Source organism: Tribolium madens, unplaced genomic scaffold (assembly GCF_015345945.1).
Source record: "Tribolium madens isolate multiple individuals breed KSU strain unplaced genomic scaffold, Tmad_KSU_1.1 Scaffold_20;HRSCAF=117;Tcas5.2_LG4, whole genome shotgun sequence".
NCBI classification, from domain to species: Eukaryota; Metazoa; Arthropoda; class Insecta; order Coleoptera; family Tenebrionidae; genus Tribolium; species Tribolium madens.
Genome location: NW_025400985.1, coordinates 5,165,703 through 5,184,805, shown reverse-complemented (window position 1 = coordinate 5,184,805; position 19,103 = coordinate 5,165,703). Strand labels below are relative to the sequence as shown.

Here is a 19,103-nt window from a genome sequence, read left to right as displayed (position 1 = left end):
GTTAATACATTACATAACATTATAAATCTATAGATATCTGCAGCAACAATGTGATTATTTGGGATTAATACGAAAACCTAGTAAGTTAAATAAAAACCCGTTTATAAATATGGACAACTTATTTCTTCCTCTGTTTTCTTTTAATTAAATATAAATTAATGGAAAATTGTACACTTTTCTTAACTAAATACACATAAAAATCAGTCTATTTTAATAAGGCAACTGCGTAACAACAATTCATAAATATTAAGAAGCCTAATTTATAATACAAATCATTTTGACATTTTCCCTCTCAAGTACAAAATCTTTGGACGTATGTCATAAAAAAAGATTTTACATCACAATCATAAAAGAATGGCAGTTAAACAATTAGTCTGTGTATGTGTAAAACTTACCAACATTAGAACTAAAAATGAAATAAGGAAACATAATATCAGTTAAAAACAATATAAAGATTACCTACTGTACATTTTTGTTTTATATGTAAATTCACATTCTTAGTAATAGTAACAATTCATATAAAATTAAGTCTTTCTATAATTATACTCCTAATGGAAGTCTAAAATCAGATTTAATCCCTTCTCTGATGTTAAAGATGGACAAACTAAAAAACAAATGCTATACCTCTTGCCCTAGATCTTGTATGCCACTCTCGGCAATCGGTACAAACTTATCGTCGATTTGAACTAGAAATATTGTACGGTCGACGTGAGACCTCCGGCCTGGATCTTTATGACAAGGCGTCCATCGATGCACCACCTAAAAAATACAAATTTTTAAAATAAATAAAACTGGAAGAAAATTCATTCACCGGTCCTTCCATCCCCGTTTCCGGTACCCAATCCTTCCAAAACGAACGCCCCCCTCTCACCCTCATGTACTCAGTCGGCCACGTAACGTCAATCCTTCGCCCTAAATTGATTGCATCATATACTAAATTCGGGTCGACGATCTAAAACCCCACCTTAACGTTTTGCAAAAAAATTAAATAAAATCTCACGTACTCTAACTCTCTGTACGGAATATTCCTTCTCGGCACTTTCATCGAACTCGTCATTCCTCGGCTGTCCATCGGGCGTTTGCGACACTGCTCTTTCATCCCTCTCTTTAAAAAGTCCCGCTAAACTGGCCAATGTAGCACTCGTGGGTTTCCCCACCGAAACCAAACTCCCTCTGTTGCCACCTAATGAAGTCCGACTCAGACTAGAGCCACGCCCCATGCTACCGCTCAAGTGTGAACCGTCGGTTGATTGGCTGCCGGCTGTTTGGTGATTAAGAGGCGTGACTGTTGTCATAGCGTAGACACCCTCGTGACCCATGCCGATCTCGTCGCGAGTTGAAGCCCCACTTGAGCAACCTTCACCACACCGTTTGCGGATACTGCCAACATAATATCATAAAAACAAATCACAGACCACTTTGATATAATTGACTTACCGTCTGAAAACGTTAAAAATGTAATTCTTGATTTTGGTCAAACTGACCGACCCCCCGACTAGACTGCAGTACTGTTCGTTTGTTTCGGCGTAACTTGTCGTTAACGGTGAGACATAAATGGGGTAACCAATCGGTTGATCACATGATGAATTGATAATATTTCTCAAAGCCTGCTTTGCGTTTTGGATACTCCCTCGTTCTGGGTTTCTATTACGCAAATAAACCAATTCTTGTTGCTGGCCGGCCCAAAGTCCCCGAACACACTCTTTATTTATTTTAATTACGCGGAAACTCAAATATCGTTTATTTAACATAATAATTTTGTACTCGTCGCTACCGTCGTCTAACACATGTCTGAAACAAAAAAAAAAAAACAATTTGAAAAAATTCGCCAACTATGCAAAATCAAAACCTCAAAGCTAAAAGACTGGGTGTTCCGCTAAGAACGGCGTTCCTCCAAGCCGGGTCTCCTTCGTGTGATATCACCAACTCCTCTTCATGCTTACAAATGGCGTCATACAGAGCTGGGAGTTCCTCATACTCGTCAGGAGACATGAAATGGTCTTGGTGGAGTTTCAGCGACATTCGTATCCCCGGTGCAACTACAGTTTTCAGTAGATCCATGTCGGTGAATACCCACTCATCTCTAGCACAAGTGATACGAAAATCCCCTTTGAACAGTGCATGCAACCCGAAGAGAAAAAACTCAACACTTGAAACTGTATTATGAGACACTGCACCCAAAGCTCGACGTCCTAGCAGACTCAGAGAGAAACAAAGTAGTACCAAAGTCGAGTTACTCCCTGAATCGACATTCTTCTCCGCTTTCTCAACACAAAAACTGATCCAGTCGCCATGAACTTGCGAAAACATGTGACGTGTCATCCCGCTACTGGATATGTCAAAGTCTTCGTCGATGTTGTAATTGAACACCGGGTCTAAATCGACGAAATTCTTGTGTTCCATGGGTTGCAAAGCAGACAAGATTGTCTGTGAGGAGAGCCATTCCTCCAATTTGGGAGAACGTACGGTGTAAAATATGATACTCTGGAAGAAAAAATGTTGTAGGAAACAAGAAAAAAGAGTCACGAACAATACTTTGACGTAATACGAGATGAGGACTTTTCGGAATTCGAACACTTGCAACATTGAGACGGCGCTGTTGTCGGAGATGCTGTACCCCTCGAGTATGTATTTAGCCGCGGTGACTTCCCAAGCCAGCCAGCGTTGACTGAACGCAGAACTGATGCCCAAAATCCCGGTGAAATGGTCTGTTTCGATACAACAACATGCTAAAAGTTACGAAAATTAAATAAATAATCGAGAAGAAAATAAGTGCCAAAGCTACAGTATAATTGAGATTTTGACAAAACATTCTTATTTAATTCAATTTTAAGTTTGATACTTTTTGTTTTAATACCAAACTTTGCTAACTTACCATGATTCTCTTCAATCCCTTCAGTAATAGCCTCGACTTCCCTCTGTTGACAATACGTCCCTTTAAACTCCAATCCCCGCATTTGAAACGTCACCAATCCATTCCCCAACTCGATTATATGAACCAAACAATTCAAATAGTCCGATGCCAAAACGAAACAATCCCCTTGACTGACCAATCCCCACCGTCCCAAAATCAAGTCGCCACATAACGAATGTTGCAACGATCTCGTAAGATGTTCGTAAAAAATCGAATTTAAATTATTATCATCGGCACCCAAATTTCGATCAAGATGTGACGACAGTGGTGTATTTGAATGATCGACTCTTCGAGTGTTATAATCACGTTCCCAAAATTTGATTGGTCGAACGTACGAAGTTAGAAAAATTGCGCTGCCTAAGAATGGGTTCAGAGGTGTTGATAAAATAGCCGAAATGAAGGCTTGCAGGAACAACATGGCAGAATGAGGTACCGAAAAAGGCTGGGCGAAGGCGTGAAAAGCTGAACCCCATGTGATTTGCCACGGAGCGATATATGTCACCACGAATTGGACCTGCAACAAAGATATTAACACTAAAGTCTAGCTATATTGTCGTACTCACCTTGAGTAACAATTCGTAGAACTTATGAAAAACAATACTCATGAAAAAATATTCCACTAGAAATGTTTGTTGCAGGAAACTATAATCGTAGCGAAAAAACAACGCTGTGAATGTCAAAATGAGATACTGACAACTCTGATTCGAATAGGAACTACGTAAACACTTCAAACCACAAATAACAACAATGAAGGACCCGAGCAAAGGCCCGAATTTCTTAACGACTTTGGGTGAATCTTCAGTCAGGACCGAGAGGAACAAAAGTGGATATAAAATATTCCGTTCGACAAAACACAAATAGATGTAAACTCTTTCAAACCACATGATTTTCGCTGGTCCTCTTATCTGATACTGTAACAATTCTCTCGATCTCAATACAGGACTAGCAATACACAACCAGGGTAACTGTTTCCTCAACTGTGGAGTGATATAATGGAGGATAAACCCCAAAACGGCCGAAATAGTCCACAGCACTGGGCTCAATTCCGGTTGAAGAGCCGTAAAAACAGTACTCGCGTGAACACTAAACACCAAAACTGCAATCAAACCGCACAAAATGATATCGTTTTTCAAGCGCGCATTTACAGTTTTCTGTAATTTGTGTGGAAGAGGATCAACATGATCGTTGACTTGTTCGGTTGTTTCGTTCGGGAATTTTACCGACTTTTTGGCTTGCTTCTCAGTAAGGGGTTTCTCTTCTTTACTCTCGACTTTATCGACTCTGTCTTTACTGTGTTCCCTGTATATGTCCGAGGGCCAGACGTGACGTTTCACTATGTTCCATAAATGTGACGGATCGCTGGCGCTTCGACTCAAATGATACGAACAAGCCACCAAACACGCACAAAAAATAGAAAATAAAATGTGTTGTGAGCTTTTGGGCTCGCTTAGGCCTCCATATGCGAAACCATTCATCACGATCACAGCCAAAATTGAACGGAAAATGCAATAGAACGAAGCGAGGAGACTCGACATTGCATTTCCGCCGAAAATATGCATGTCGACCTGTTCTAAAAGATACATAATGAAGGTGTTGATTTGGGGGAAAAGTCCCAACGAGAATAACACAGGAAAAAAGAGTATAAATTTGATGAGGAAATCGCGGACAAGGAGGAGAACCTGCATGTGTGTCAAACCGCCGCTACTTAAGCTATAAATCTGATTTTCCGTTGATTTATCAATGTAGGAATCAAGAATAAGAATAATTCCTGCACAAATACAGAAATATATCGGGCGTGAATAGGCTATGATCCGGTTAAATCCATGCGTGGGCGATGCAGCGTCCGGCTGCACACTCTTCAATAACGAATACTGACAACTAGCCATAACAAAACAAAAGATGAACGCCAACAAATCTTCATAAAAGTCATAATACAACAAAACAGCACCAGAAACAGAGACTAGAATCCCAAAAACAATCGACAAAAGTGTCTCAAAAAACGTCAAATTCCTATCTAACAACGCGAGCAGTTTCAACCTATCAAGAGTCACTTTCACATAAGTCCACGGGAACACTTTAAATTTATAAAACGACTTGGTCCTCGGATAATTATTGTTCACTTGATCGGAATTTTGGATGAATTTGAACTGATTTCGGGCCAAATTCGTCTCGATGTCACCCTCATGCTCGCCTTGCACTATACTTATCAAGGAGTCTAAAGGATCTACGAAGCCTTGATTGGCGAACAATCGACGACGAATCGTATCACGCACTTTCATTTGAGCGGAGTTGAGGTCCGAATTTTGGGTGGGAATCATACAATTAGAGGGTGTTTTTGAAGCAGGAGCGTCCAGGATTATCGATACTGAACTGTTGCAGATAGAATCAGTACTGTTGCTATCGCAGAAATCCTGGGTGGTGTTGCGGGTCCCCCGCGACGTCGAGGCGGCGTCGCTAGGCCTGCGACGGTGAGGTTTGTCTCCACTGGAGGATTTTTCATGCAGACGGTTATTTGCTGTCCCTAAAAATAAGTTTTATTTCGTTTTGGGCAAAATACAAGAGTCGGCACCTACCTAACCCTTTCTCATCGAACGTATAAGTGACCCAATTCCCGTGTTCGTCCATGAAACAATGAACGGATCCATCAGTCGTATCGTTAAAATTTTTGGCACAATGCGTCCCATGTCCCGCCGTCAAAGAACTAGCTATTGCACTATCCCTCTTATTTCTTTGGCACGACCTTCTCCTACTAACTCTACTCCTTTTCAATCTACTCCTCTGCGGTGACACATGACTAAATTTAACCGTCTCACTAGGTGGTAAATAACACACCGATAGGGGATAGTCTCTCCTCGAAGCCAAAAACGCCGATAAAAGGGGTGCTGGTGGTAACAACGTGCTCAACTCGTTGTTCGAGCCACCTGAAGACCCTTCTTCGTTTCGTTCCCTCGATGCCCTTACATACCGTTTCGGGATATCGACTCTCTGGGGTTTCTGCAAGACGATACATTCAAGTCCTTCAACTGAACTCGGACCGTCATTTTGACGAAGAGTTTGTGTAATTTTATTTTCTTTCAATGAACGATTTCGAGGTTCGTTTTCGTCGGATTTACAACGACACATGCTACATTTTTCCGATTCACTTTTTGGGGTTTTTCGGCCAGATGATTGATCGTTGTGACTAGAATTTGAACGGGTTTTTTTGGGAATAGCGCCGAGACTGCGGGTCGAAGGAACTTGTTCTTGAAGGACTTTATTGACGTCGTGTTCGAGCGACACTGTAGTGGTGCTCGACCACTCTGTGTCTCTTTTTAACGGCTCTGGAAAAGCACAAAAGTGAAAAGTGAAAAACATTATTAGATTTATCAATCAGTCAGGCTATTTAGAAACAAAAAAAAATAAATGACTACTACCTTTCTTAGATATTTTTACCTATATTCCAACGGTGTTTTTTTCACACCCAAAATACATGTAATCTGTTTTTCCTTGAAGCGGAAATTGCCAAGTCATTATTTTCATTATTTCTATTGGTACAAATTTGTTTGTTTTTATCTTCAGAAAAAAATTATACATATTTTTAATTTTTGTATTGAAATGTCAAAATTTTAATTTTAATAATTTTGGTGTTTGTTTTGCACTATATTGATTTTATAAACAATAATTACACTAGCCAACAAGCATTTTGTGACTAAGAAGAACAAAAACACGATTAGCCCGTCACACCAAACTTTTATTTTAATAGCATTCTCAGGTGAGAATAAAAATTTTTTTATTCTCACCTGAGGATGACCACTTTGTGGTTGAAACGCGTTGTGCTATTAAAATAAAAGTTTGAATAAAAGAAAAAAAAGAATAAAAGAAGAATAAAACTCTCACCTGAGGATGACCACTTTGTGGTTGAAACGCGTTGTGCTATTAAAATAAAAGTTTGGTGTGACGGGCTAATCGTGTTTTTGTTSATCGTTTCCATACCAAGAAGATCCAAGAAGAAGAACTAAGAAGAAAACAGATATTTTTTGTTTAATTCTATGTGCTAAACTCAAAATTGATAAAGAAAATTCCATAGCACGTCAGATTTTAACGTTAGGCATTTTAAGATATCATATGTAAGTATGTTCGACAAAAACGCCGAAAAACGAAACATTTAAAATTAATTTTCTCCATTCTCTCATTTAAATATTTTTTCCCCACATTTGGGTGCCGTTAGTGACGAACAAGGGGAAAAGTTCCACTAGGATATATTGACGATGGAAAAGAAGTACTAAGAGAGATGGATGGGATCCAGCAATGATGGGGGATTACTGCTGGTTCCTGATAAGGGAAGTTAAAACGCCCTACAAAAGAAAGTCAGCTTTTGCAAAAAAATCATCTACAACAGATTTATGTTAGAATCTTATACATCCTTCAACATTGTTCTTGTTTACTGAATAAATTAATTTCTTTCGTCGTCTATTTAATTAATTTCTATTTGAAATGAACAATTTTTACGATAAAATTTGAGAAATTAAAATCTGTACGTGATGGAGAATTTTTCTTATCAAATTCATAATTAGGGATGTTAATGTACCCTGATACACGTATCAACAGATCAATCACATTAAAAAAAAAATGTTGGGTAGTGTTCTCAATATCTCGGCTTCTAATTGAAATACATAAAATAAAAAATAAAATTGAAATACATGTATAAAGAAGGAACCAAAGACATTCAATAGAGCAGGAAAAAACTTACGGGATGTTCAAAAATCAAAAGAATCCTCCAAAAAAATAATAAGGAAGTCCAAATAATCAAAAAAAATTAAAAATCAACAAAATCCAGTAATCAAAAAAAAACAAAAAATCCAAAAGTCAAAAACACGAAAAAACATCGAAAAAAAATCAAAAATCCAGAAAACTTGAACTTAAACGATTTCAAAAAAGATGTTTTTTATAATAAACTTTTATTAAAAAAAATGTACTAAAAGGCAATTTTTTTTCTGTCAGAGAAAAACATTTGCTTGTGCCTTAAGATCTTAAAATTTATAAAAGCTTTGAGAGCACAATTACTTTGCTCAGTTCACCGCCCCCAAAGCTTTTATAAATTTTAAAATCTTAAGGCATAAGCAAATGTTTTTCTCTGACAGAAAATCATTTTTTATATACCAGGTGATTCACGAGGAATAATGAGCCTAACCAAATTCTCGATGCAACCACCATTACTTTTCGCAAGTTATTTTGCGACAACTGTAATGTTGGTTGCACCGAGAATTTGGTCAGGCTCATTACTCCTCGTGAATCACCCTGTATTTTTTGACTTCTGCTTTCACATTTTGCTAGACAAATTTCTAAAAACTGCTAGCGGTACCAATTTTATACTCGCTTGTTTCCATCCCAGAATTTTGTCTTTGTGTTTGATGTAATTTTTGTTGAAATTTCTGAGAATAAATTTGGTATAGTACGTAGTACCAACCTTTAAGTTGTTGGGCATTTCCGTTAAAAAACAGACCTTATGAATTTTGACCGTCTGTTGTTGCACGTACCTTTTTTGTGTTGGTTGTGCTGGTTCTCGTTGTCGAACAACCAATCCAAGTCGAGTTCGACCAAACTGGTACTATTATCCTTTTCGACTGTTTTGGCCGCGTCTCCCTCCTTCCTCCTCTTGTTCCTTTTGATGTTCCTTTTCCGGAAGATGTGTGGCTCATTCACTAAAACATCATTTTTGGCATAGACAACTCTAACATTATTATCACGGACTTGATCTCGAAAAACTTTAAAATCGTCACCCAACACGTGACATAATTTTTTCACCGAAATTGGACAAATTGGTATTTTCGGACTTCGTTCGTCGCATTCGACGCTCGTATTACTACAAGATAAATTCGAACACTCACTTAATTTTTTATCACTGCTTTCGTTATCCGTCCCGTAACAGTCAGTCCTAGCGTCGTGCATTTCCGGCGTCGCACTCGAATTTGAATTATCATTATCTAAGAGGGCGTCTTTCGATGTCGCACTTGTCCTTTCTTCACTGCACTTTTCTTCTATTTTCGGATGGGTTTTTTCGTAAGGCACGTTTTTCGTCATTGTTTTCACAGTGATGTAAAACAAGGGAGAGTTACTTCCTTGAATCTCTTCTAAATCCGAGTCGGAAACATGGGCCGGAGAGTCAATATCTGTATCAGGCCCGTGCGAAGTCTGATGTTCGTCCGACTGTTCCGCAATTGGATAAACAATCTCGGAACCATAATACGAACACAAATTCAAATGTTGGTTTCGCACCAGACTAGAGCTTGGAGGCGGCAGAGGATTCCTCGCCCCCTTGCACCCAATCACTTCCAAACTATTCGGATGGACGATCAGCGCTGGGGGCGGACAACACGTCTCCAAAGCTGTCGATCGTATCCTCCGTACGCCTCCTCGACCATTCGTCTTAAAATAAAACCCTTCAGAAGGATTTTTATCCAAATAACCCAACTCCAAAGACCCAGTGGGCTTAATATCAGTCGATGGTAAAAAATTCAAACTACTGTTGGTAAAATTGGAGTGTCTTCGGCCGCTCGAAGGACCTTGTTCGCAATCGACGCTTTGTAAAGACGGCCGTTGAATCAGGAGATTGCCGTCAGCTGAATCGGCTTGTTGGTACAATTTACGAAAACTCGAACGGTTCAGTTTGGTATCATCGGTGATTCGAACGCAAACGAAACCGTCGGTTTTTGAACGTTGATGCTTCGGACGACGGTCGGATTTTTTGGGTTTGCGATCAGGCACGTCGGGTTGGTAGGTTACTATTTCTAAAACGGGAGCGGCGGCGCCGTCGCTGCTCTCCGACGAGTTTTTGCGGTGGACCTCGGCCTTCAAATCTAAGAAAATTGCAAAAAATAAGTAAACATGAATTATGTACATCACTTACGCGGCCAATTTTTAATTTTGCGAAAAGAAGCAGAAATTGTAATTGCGAAAAAGATTTTACACAACACTTCTGTTTGGTACAAAATACAACATAATAACGATAAACACGGTGTACAAGGTGCTGCATTTTGGAGAGGGAATAGCGAATCTCCGAAACTGAAAGGTTTAGCCAAAAACGAGTGATACATTCTGAGGCTCATTTTTTGAGAAATATAATATTGGTTAAAACCGCATCCCGCTATTGTCTTTTGTTTTCGACTTACAGAAAAAAGTTGACATTTTGGTGAAATATAAACAAATTATAACTTTGTTAATATAAGAAGATACGGATTTGAAATAAAAACATTATACACGCACTTTTGTACGAGGAATTTAGAAATGTAGTTAAAAAAAATTCAGTTATTTGTCAGTTATTGTATACGCTCCCGAAAACAGCTGTTTTCAAAATAAGTCCCTAAAATGAGTCTTTTCCGGACTCAATAAAGTAGTACGCAAAATGGTTATTTTAGGTACTCAGTCCCCAACAACAGTTTTTCCGGACTAAAAAATAAAATTGGTTATATATGGTGGCAAAAATTTTTTAATTAGTAAAAGGTTTGAATTCGTGTTTTGGGAGCTTTAACAAAAAATATGTATTTATAACAGAATAATTTTTTTATAATTATACTTAAAAAGTGAAATAGATATTTTGTTTGACAGTAGTTGGCAATAGAAAAACTATTTCATTTGAATTGATAATAATCAATAAGGGTTTTGTGAACTGTGAAATAGATGAAAAAATAGATAGAATTATAAAAATTAAAAAAAAACACGATAGGTTAGAACAAATATATGCGAGTGCCTCAGAACAAAGTTATTACATATTTTTTAAAAATCCAGAAATAGAAAAAAAATATGTCAACTGTCAACACAATTAGAAAAAACATTTTTTTCATGGTCTAATGGAGATAGTATAACGTTCCACATAGACGGAATTTGAGTACTTGAATAGCCATATCGTCATTTTTGTGTCATATAAAAATATATTTAAGTTTTTTTAAGTAAGTTTGCAACTTTACAGCGAGTGGTTCCCACAATCCGTTAGTTGTTTGTTCTACCAGCTCTCCACTTTCCCCATCTATACCCCAGGTGCAGGGAGTATTAGGATCAGTATGATTCGCATGTTTGGCCCTCAAAGCCGTCAAAGTCCTAATAGTGTTAGCACCGCAGTTCTGGGCTAAGGTCTTCGGAATAATTTCAAGGGCGTGTGCTAAGGCCCTGTAAGGACCATGAGTGGCCTTTTGTAACAGTTTTTGTGCCACAGCCATCTCGATAGCGCCTCCTCCAGGCACCAATCGTGGCAGTAGTACTATATTACGAGCTACTTGTAATGCATCTTGTAAATTACGTTCGATTTTATTTTATTGAAGAATTAAAACAACACTCTATATATCACTAAAAGTTACAATGGTAATGTTAGCTTGTTTAAAAACAAAGAAAGGTCGCCAATAAGTTGATTTACGAATTATTTTGCATTTTTTTCGTTACTTAGTGCTAAGAAAACTCTTTCATTAGTAACACTTGTTAAATAAAATAGTTTAATCCTTTTAGTTGAAGATGCAACATTTTTTCATGGCCAACTGCGAACAAAAATCAGATATTTTTTTATCACAGATATTTTTTAATGTATTATACTAGTAATATTCTGTTACAAATATATATTTTTTTAGATAAGAAAAAAACACCCTTTTTAAAAATGCCATAGCCACCTATGATTCCTATTAAAAAAAAATAAAACTGTCTTATTACGGCTAAACAAATAACTGAAAAAAATTGTTATCTACATTATTAAATTCTACGCAAAAAAGTGCCTGTATAACGTCTTTATTTTAAATCCATATCTTCCACAATAACGAAGATATGAATTTTTTCAATTTTTTTCAAATGTCAACTTTTGTCTATAAGTCGAAAATAAAAGACAATAGCGGGATGCGGTTTTAACCAATATTATTTTCTCAAAAAGTGAGCCCCAGAATGTGTCACTCGTTTTTGGCTAAACCTAAAAAGTTTATGGTTTTTCTATTTTGTCTTTGAACGTAAAATTTTTATGCGCCAGTTGGCAACACATTTTACGATTCTATGATCCCAGAATTGCAATAGAACGCATGTGAAACTTTGTTGACGAACGTGAAAATTCTCACATTACATATTGATGCCAATTTGCATTTTTATGTCTTCACTGACACAATTTTTATGGAATTAAAGCATAAAAGACTAAGAGAATTTTTTTGTTGTTGGCGGTCTTGTAACGTTAAAAACCCTCCATATTCAAACAAAAAATTAGAAGTAACGATTGCAAACGCACCTGTCAAATGTAGGTCAGCTCTATCATCACAAAATGTTATTGGCTGAAAGCGAGGCCTTCAAATACGGAACTTGCAAAATTAAAATAGCAGATACAAAAGTATGAATATTTAAGACTTACATTTATAAACATTTATTTCATTTATTACAAATATCGCCCATAACTAACAATCTTCATATAAAAATCATATGAACACCGAAAACATTACGAAACAAAATCTTTAATAGAAAAATTGCTTTCATTTATTTAATAAATATTTAAAATTGTTGCAAATTTCCTATAGTTAGATGAAACATGTGAGTTGTATTACGAAAACAAAAAAATATACAATGATGTTATTTGAGTTATTTCTTTATCTAACATTCCCAGAAATGTGTAGTCACCTACACGTCTTTATTTCTTATTCGTTTAAGTCACGGCAAAAAACACAATGTTCTGAACTTTGTATTAATATTCCGCGTTGCTGCCGACTACTTAAAGAGAAACTCATGTCCTAAAAATCCTAAAATTTCCCGATTGACAGGTCCATTAATTTTATAGTTTCAAAAATTTGGACGTGCAGGGACATTCAATTAAAGTCATTTAGCGTCATTATTAAACACATCCATTAAAAAATAAGTATTATAACGGTAACGACCAGGTCATCGAATCTTCCATCTGCTATTCAACAGATTGCTGCATAGTTTTGGTAATATCATCTCTATGAAAATTACGGTGAAATCGACAAAAAAAAACTAACTCAAATCAAATTATTATTATCTAGCTCACTTATTTGTGGTTTGGGGACAAAAAATTCCACGTTTCCAGGTATATGATCAATACCTGCAATGCCACTTTATGGATTTACAGCGTAAATAAATTAACAGTTTGTGATTCGTTCCAGGTTTTTGCATTGCGGTTTAAACACGATTTTTTAAAGATTTGTGTTTAAAAAACAATGACTTTCGCTTTGAGTAATTTGAAAAAATGGGGTTTTAGAAGAAAGTTGATCATTTCACTTTTTATGATGGGAATTTTTCTCACCTATGGTGCTGCTAGGTTTGGTGTCTTTGACGATTTCAGCTTGCTGAAATTCTGTAGACTCCAAACTGTCAGCGTCAGTGCTAGGTAGAGCGCCCGGTTCCGCATAAGAAATAAAAGATCCACTAACGCCAGGTCTTGAGTTCGTTTCTGTGGCCTTATTAGACAAAACTTGCAACTCAATCCCTTCCTCCTCTCTAAAAAAACAGTCACTGAATTTGACTTTTGCATGTTGTGTTTTTTACCTTTTGACTTCCTGCCAGTTCTCGTCAATTTCCTCATGAATGCATTCTGATGTGTCATACATGTGATGCAAACCGTAATTAACTAACTTGATCACAGCTAAAACTATTGTCACCGAAAGACAATAGAAGTACCACATGTATTTCGTGGGTGGGAAATACTGAAAATTGATAGTTTGGGTACCGGGAATTAAGGGGTGGCTTTAATCACTTACCACGTATATCGTGAAGGGTAAACACAGTAAGAATAACCAGATGTAGAGATGGAACGTGTTGCAAAACACATCTTGATGAGGGTCAAAGAACCAACCCCCGGTCAGAGAAGCCCAAACACCTTGTCTTAAAATTTCCAATGTTTGCGAGCCCATTTGCTGTTCTTCTATCATAGTAAAATTAAAACATTTCTAGTAATTTACATGTTTACAATCGCGTTGAATCGATGACAGACTTGGAGCACTCCATCTTGACGTTTCAGCTGACTTTTGTGTATATCACACCACTCCACACCCGGAATTTACGAAATTGCACTCGTCACGTCTCGATTATCACTCATCCCTGAACTATTCCGTGTTTTCGCTTATCAAAAGTTCGTGATTTTGGTCAAAAGAACCAGTCTGTCAATTTGCCGTTACGTCAAAGTTAACCTCAATTTCTCATCTCGCGAGTGCGAAATCCCGTTAGTCCGAAAGTAAACAAACACCAATAGGCCAAAAAATTCCTCTGGATAGCCTCCAGCAGGATGATCAGCTGATTTTTGAACTTTTGTGCTCCCATTGTTTATATTTTCAGCTTGGATGAGTTTGCACAAATACGACTCGACCGAATTTGTTGTAGAAAATCATTTTATCTTATCGTCGCAGCAGTCTTTGACCAGCTTTCCGCGATGGCAGACGTAAAAAAAGTGCTCAAGGAGGCCGCCATCCAGATCGGCTCGGGGGGCTCCGCAGGTAACCCCCTTTACCGCACTGTATTTACCCCAATCATCATGCTTGGTTATTCTGCACAGGCTTTGTGGAAGTTTGCATAATGCATCCCTTGGATTTAGTTAAAACCAGGCTGCAGATCCAGAGCGGCAAGTCCCTTACTAAAAATGACCCAAAGCACTATTCCGGTATATTTGACTGTCTTCGGAAAATGTACAAATATGAAGGCTTGACATCGTTTTGGAAGGGAATAGTGCCCCCTATTTTAGCGGAGACCCCCAAACGAGCCGTCAAAGTACCGCTTATTATCCGCATTTTCCAGTTTAATAACCCTGAGTTTGTTTTAGTTTTTTACATTTGAGCAATATAAACAATTTTTTATGTTTGGGTCACCCACTCCTACACCACTGGTAAAATTGGGGAGTGCTTTAACGTTTCTCTGTCACTGTTTCCTTTACAGACGTTTTCCTTGGCTGGTCTGGGGGCTGGCGTCACCGAAGCCATCTTGGTAAACCCCTTTGAAGTCGTCAAAGTTACCCTGCAATCTAATAGAGCTGTAGGCAAAGAATTGCCTAGTACGTGGGTTGTAACTAAAGAAATTGTAAGGACTGACGGATTGGGGTTCAAGGGGTTAAACAAAGGAGTTACAGCGACAATCGCACGAAATGGCCTTTTTAATATGGTTTATTTTGGTTTTTATCATTCAGTCAAAGGGTATTTGCCTGAATTTGAGGTAAATCAAAGATCATTGGACATCGTTTTTTATCTTATCTCTCGCTAATTTTAACAAATGGGGCGAACTATCACTATTATGTAATCCTTCAACTCATTAATTTCGGTTAGCAGGTGGCGCCACTGATACGACAATTTTTGTTTTTTTTCCAGGATCCGGTAAAAGAATTCATTAGGAAAGTGGGTATAGGGTTTACATCCGGTACTCTAGCCTCTTGTCTCAATATTCCATTCGACGTGGCTAAATCGAGAATTCAGGGGCCCCAACCGGTCCCTGGACAAATTAAATATAAATCTACTTTAGGTTCGGTCGTTCTAGTTTATAAGGAGGAAGGGTAATTCTTCTGATAATAATATGTCAACATCTGAGATGATTTTTTAGGTTTATGGCTCTTTATAAGGGATTGCTTCCTAAAGTATTACGTCTAGGGCCCGGTGGGGCGATTATGTTAGTCGTTTATGACTACATGCACACATTTTTAACTGCAAAGCTAGCATAATGGACTGAAATAATTTTATATCTTCATTTTTTTGTACATTAGATGTGGTCCAACTACCGTTTATTTAATACTAGTCTAAAAAATGGGAAGGTGTATTATGCAATATGAACTCAAGTTAGACTTGAGTGAAAATTCAATAAATTTTCTGGAATGTTTTGTACAATTGTGCAATTGTTTTTACGTATTCGTACTATATTTTTGTAAAAGTGGAAAATAATTTAATGTAGGTGTTATATTTTTAAAACTGGAATAAAAGAGTATTTTACAATTTGATATCTTGTTTTTCAATATGACGGTGTAGATTTTGGAGTTCTTTTTTCAGTTTTTCGCAGATATCGGAAAGGCTGGAAACACACTATGAGATTTCTAAAATATTAACACCTGCTTACTTTCTTTGATATTCCTTTCTATCCAATTCTCTTCCAGTCTCGGTAACGGTTTGAGCACTTTTTGTGTCGGCAGTGACTTGTATTCCAATTGATCGCGACTTTTTTATCTGTAAATGAAACGATCAAGTCATTTTTGCTGTGTAAATGCACATTTACTGTCGTTTTTTATTTAGGAGCACTAGTTTTTAGGTATATTTGAAGAGTGAGTTTCCACAGTATAAAAATTTTAAACGCGTTTCCGTTTCCACACTTGGAAAAAAATTCACTTTTCAAAGGGCTTAAAATTTTCTTGTGCTGGCAATTCCGACAAAACATACCGACCAAAATCAAAATCTTCTGAGAGATATGCATAAAACTTTTTTTTAACGACCAGCTTTTGTATATTAAAACAATAACATAATTTTTAACTTTATTAATACCAACATTATACAAATAGTTAACAAGCAATAATATAAACTTAAAAAGCACAATATTGAGTGTTATTAAATAAGTAAAATCTTCATAAATATTTACATTTACATCAAACAGTGCAACAATATACAAAATAAAGAGCAATAAAAAATATTTTTCAACATTAATACTATTTGGTTCACGGATAATAATAAATTAATCTATACTTTTCTACCGATTCCTAAAGATGATACTTATTTCCGTTAATAGTCAAAAAAGCTTCTTTTCTTCCAGACTCCAAATTTAGAATTTTAGCATTTTTTGAAAGCGTATCATCATCCTTAAAATCTTTAGCTTCTAATTTCGCATAATCAACCGGTGGCGGTTCTGGAACAGTATAAGAAAAATCTTCTGTATATTTCTCAGGCACATAATAACTTTCATACCCTGTATATTCCGTCGCGGCTGGTTTATTATCAAAGGCAACTTTCGTCTTCTTCACCTTAATTTCAGACGCGCTGTAATCAAAATCGAACGGAATTGTCAACGGTTTGTTAGATTTGTGCAGTTCTTGCAACGCCCCAACGTTAATAATACCAGAGTAGAGCGGCTGAACGACTTCGGAATTTTGCGTAGCGGCTTGATGTAGTTGTTTTACGGGGAAATTCTTCTGGAAATTATTGTCAAATCCCGCGCCTGCATGTTGATGCTCGCCGAAATAATTGGGAATTGACAGAAAGGCAGTGGCGTGATCGATTCCTTCGTACAAAATCGGGGCTGCTTGCGCTTGTGTTTGTTCGGAAAATGGTGTTACAACAAACCCTTTAACTTTCTTCAATGATTCTTTCTCCTCTTGTTTCGATTCTTCATTTTCCGGTTCTGCTTCTTCCTCTTCTTCAGTTTCACAATCTTGACCTTGTTGCACTTTTTCACTCTCTTCACCTTCGTTTGCGTCACCTTCTTCAAGACTGCGGTAATAATTTTCGAGATTTTGTTCAGTTTTTTGTTTCAGGTTATTTCGGTCTTTCCCAAATTCGTGTTTTACGTAACCCTCGATGTCACCGGTGTAAAAAGGTAGTTTTTCTTCTTCGTTTTCGTAATCGAAGTAAATTCTGAATTGATTTCCATCGTCTTGGTTGTAATTAGCGTAATGATCGTTGACGACTTTCTGTTCTACTTCTTTTTTGCCCTCGTCATAATCTTCATTTTGGCCTTCATATTCTTCCCCTTCTTCCGCATTTTCATTACGTGAATCGTGATAAACATTTCCATCAACATCGTGGAATGCAATTACTTCTTTTTCACTGGAATCTCGACGTTTTTCTTCAGGCAAGTATTCCGAGTATTGCTTCTCTCGATCTAAAAATTCTTGTTGGATGTTTTCGAATTGTTTGTCGTGTTGTTCGATGTTAGGTTCCTTTTTTTTCGAATTTTTCTCTTCTTCCACATTTTCATTTTTACTTACCTCTCTCAAATGTGGCAACATTTCGTAATCAAAATTTTCTTTTTCCTCAACATCGACAATTTCAAATGGCGCGGGAGTTGGTTGATTTCTCAATTTTTCACTTATCTCCTCTTTATCTTCATGTTTTTTCAAGAAGTCGTCTTTTATATCTTCGTATTTTTTATGATTTCTCTGGAAATTCAAAGATATTTCATCATCGATGGTCTTATCAACTCCTTCAGTATTTACTTTTTTTGTGTCTTCGGGGGGAAGATATTTAAATTCCTGAAACTTTTTTTCAGGATCAAATTTAAAACTTTTTATGAGTTCAGTAGGTGGCACATCTTTATTTTTTTCAACAATTTCTTCCTCTTCTTCCTCCTTTTTAGCGCCATCATTTTTGGTTTTGCTTATTTCTTCAACATCATCTTTTGGTGAAGCACTTTTCAAATTTTCTGCTTGGAAAGATCTATCAGTACTTTCTTCATTTTCTCTTTCGTAGTTTTTCAAGTTTTCCTTCTCGTAATAATCATTATCTCTTCGTAAATTTTCATCTTGAGAAGACCTATCAGGACTTTCTTCATTTTCTTCTCCATATTTTCTCAGGTTCTCCTTTTTGTAATAATTATCTCTTCCTCTTTGAATAATTTTATTCAATCTTTCTAAAGTCAGATATTTCTTTTCAGGACCAACAACTTCATATCTAATTTTTTGAGGGCCAACTTGTGGGACATTCTGTCGTGCAACAGCCGCATCTGCTGCAAATTTTCTTTTATAATATTCCAAAATATGTCTCTGAAGTTCACTATTTTCTTTGGCCAAATCACCATTCAAAGCATCATGAACGTCCAAAAGAGGCGTTTCATCAACGTTCAAACTGTGGGAATTAACAAAAAATTTTGGGCTTGCAACACTTCTAATACTGTTATGATGCTTAGGTTTCAAATCGTACTCCTCGTATTTTGATAATGGAATATCTTTTTGGAAATTTTCTTGCGAATTTGGTTGCGGTGCTAAAAACTTGTAACCATGCTCTGCGGTGTAGGGAGAATTATCCCAAAACGATTTAAACCCTTCTTTAAAATTCTCCTTTGAGTGAAGATAATCATAATTAATTTCACGTTTTTCCGATCCGGAGTCTGACGAATAATCCGGGAGTTCGATTTGGACCTTTTCTGGTAAATCTAACCTTGCAGGATAATCCTCATCGTACTCTCGCAATAATTGGACTTTGGAGGGCGGTCTCGGGGGCGCTCCGGGTTTTGCAGGAGGCGCAGGGGCAGGAGCCGGAGCTGGGGCTGGGGCTGGAGCTGGGGCCGG

General features: G+C 37.1%; 3 protein-coding genes across 4 annotated transcripts; 1 reads left to right on the top strand and 2 right to left on the bottom strand.

The window, feature by feature from the left end:
* Positions 1 to 449: 449 nt before the first annotated feature.
* Positions 450 to 14,049, bottom strand: LOC123005370 (pecanex-like protein 1). 2 transcript variants are annotated; one of them, XM_044399081.1, is made up of 14 exons: positions 13,621 to 14,049; positions 13,409 to 13,566; positions 13,167 to 13,360; positions 8,782 to 9,750; positions 8,431 to 8,595; positions 5,488 to 6,234; positions 3,478 to 5,435; positions 2,876 to 3,428; positions 2,536 to 2,729; positions 1,850 to 2,484; positions 1,438 to 1,791; positions 1,005 to 1,380; positions 812 to 952; positions 450 to 759 (listed from the first exon to the last, which is right to left on the bottom strand). In XM_044399081.1, exons 1-14 carry the CDS (start codon positions 13,789 to 13,791, stop codon positions 619 to 621), a joined length of 6,756 nt encoding a protein of 2,251 aa, XP_044255016.1. In that variant the 5' UTR covers positions 13,792 to 14,049; the 3' UTR covers positions 450 to 618. The 2 variants fall into 2 exon arrangements, with proteins under 2 accessions (XP_044255016.1, XP_044255017.1); XM_044399082.1 differs by having other exon boundaries at positions 2,536 to 2,708.
* Positions 13,899 to 15,833, top strand: LOC123005380 (mitochondrial 2-oxodicarboxylate carrier). Its single transcript, XM_044399105.1, has 6 exons — positions 13,899 to 14,352; positions 14,412 to 14,623; positions 14,676 to 14,738; positions 14,789 to 15,061; positions 15,214 to 15,395; positions 15,443 to 15,833. The coding sequence occupies exons 1-6, from the start codon at positions 14,289 to 14,291 to the stop codon at positions 15,558 to 15,560; spliced, it is 912 nt and encodes a 303-aa protein (XP_044255040.1). The 5' UTR covers positions 13,899 to 14,288; the 3' UTR covers positions 15,561 to 15,833.
* A 513-nt stretch (positions 15,834 to 16,346) lies between these two features.
* Positions 16,347 to 19,096, bottom strand: LOC123005373. Its single transcript, XM_044399096.1, has 2 exons — positions 18,973 to 19,096; positions 16,347 to 18,660 (listed from the first exon to the last, which is right to left on the bottom strand). The coding sequence occupies exon 2, from the start codon at positions 17,823 to 17,825 to the stop codon at positions 16,581 to 16,583; it is 1,245 nt and encodes a 414-aa protein (XP_044255031.1). The 5' UTR covers positions 17,826 to 18,660; positions 18,973 to 19,096; the 3' UTR covers positions 16,347 to 16,580.
* Between the last annotated feature and the right edge of the window lie 7 nt (positions 19,097 to 19,103).

Coding starts and splice junctions, on each gene's coding strand:
- LOC123005373 (XM_044399096.1), bottom strand. CDS start 17,825: ATGTTGCCACATTTGAGAGAGGTAAGTAAAAATGAAAATGTGGAAGAA.
- LOC123005380 (XM_044399105.1), top strand. CDS start 14,289: ATGGCAGACGTAAAAAAAGTGCTCAAGGAGGCCGCCATCCAGATCGGC. Junction 14,353..14,411: donor CGGCTCGGGGGGCTCCGCAG/GTAACCCCCTTT, acceptor TATTCTGCACAG/GCTTTGTGGAAGTTTGCATA. Junction 15,396..15,442: donor CTAGTTTATAAGGAGGAAGG/GTAATTCTTCTG, acceptor ATGATTTTTTAG/GTTTATGGCTCTTTATAAGG.
- LOC123005370 (XM_044399081.1), bottom strand. CDS start 13,791: ATGATAGAAGAACAGCAAATGGGCTCGCAAACATTGGAAATTTTAAGA. Junction 13,567..13,620: donor TACCCTTCACGATATACGTG/GTAAGTGATTAA, acceptor ATCAATTTTCAG/TATTTCCCACCCACGAAATA. Junction 13,361..13,408: donor AACTGGCAGGAAGTCAAAAG/GTAAAAAACACA, acceptor CTGTTTTTTTAG/AGAGGAGGAAGGGATTGAGT.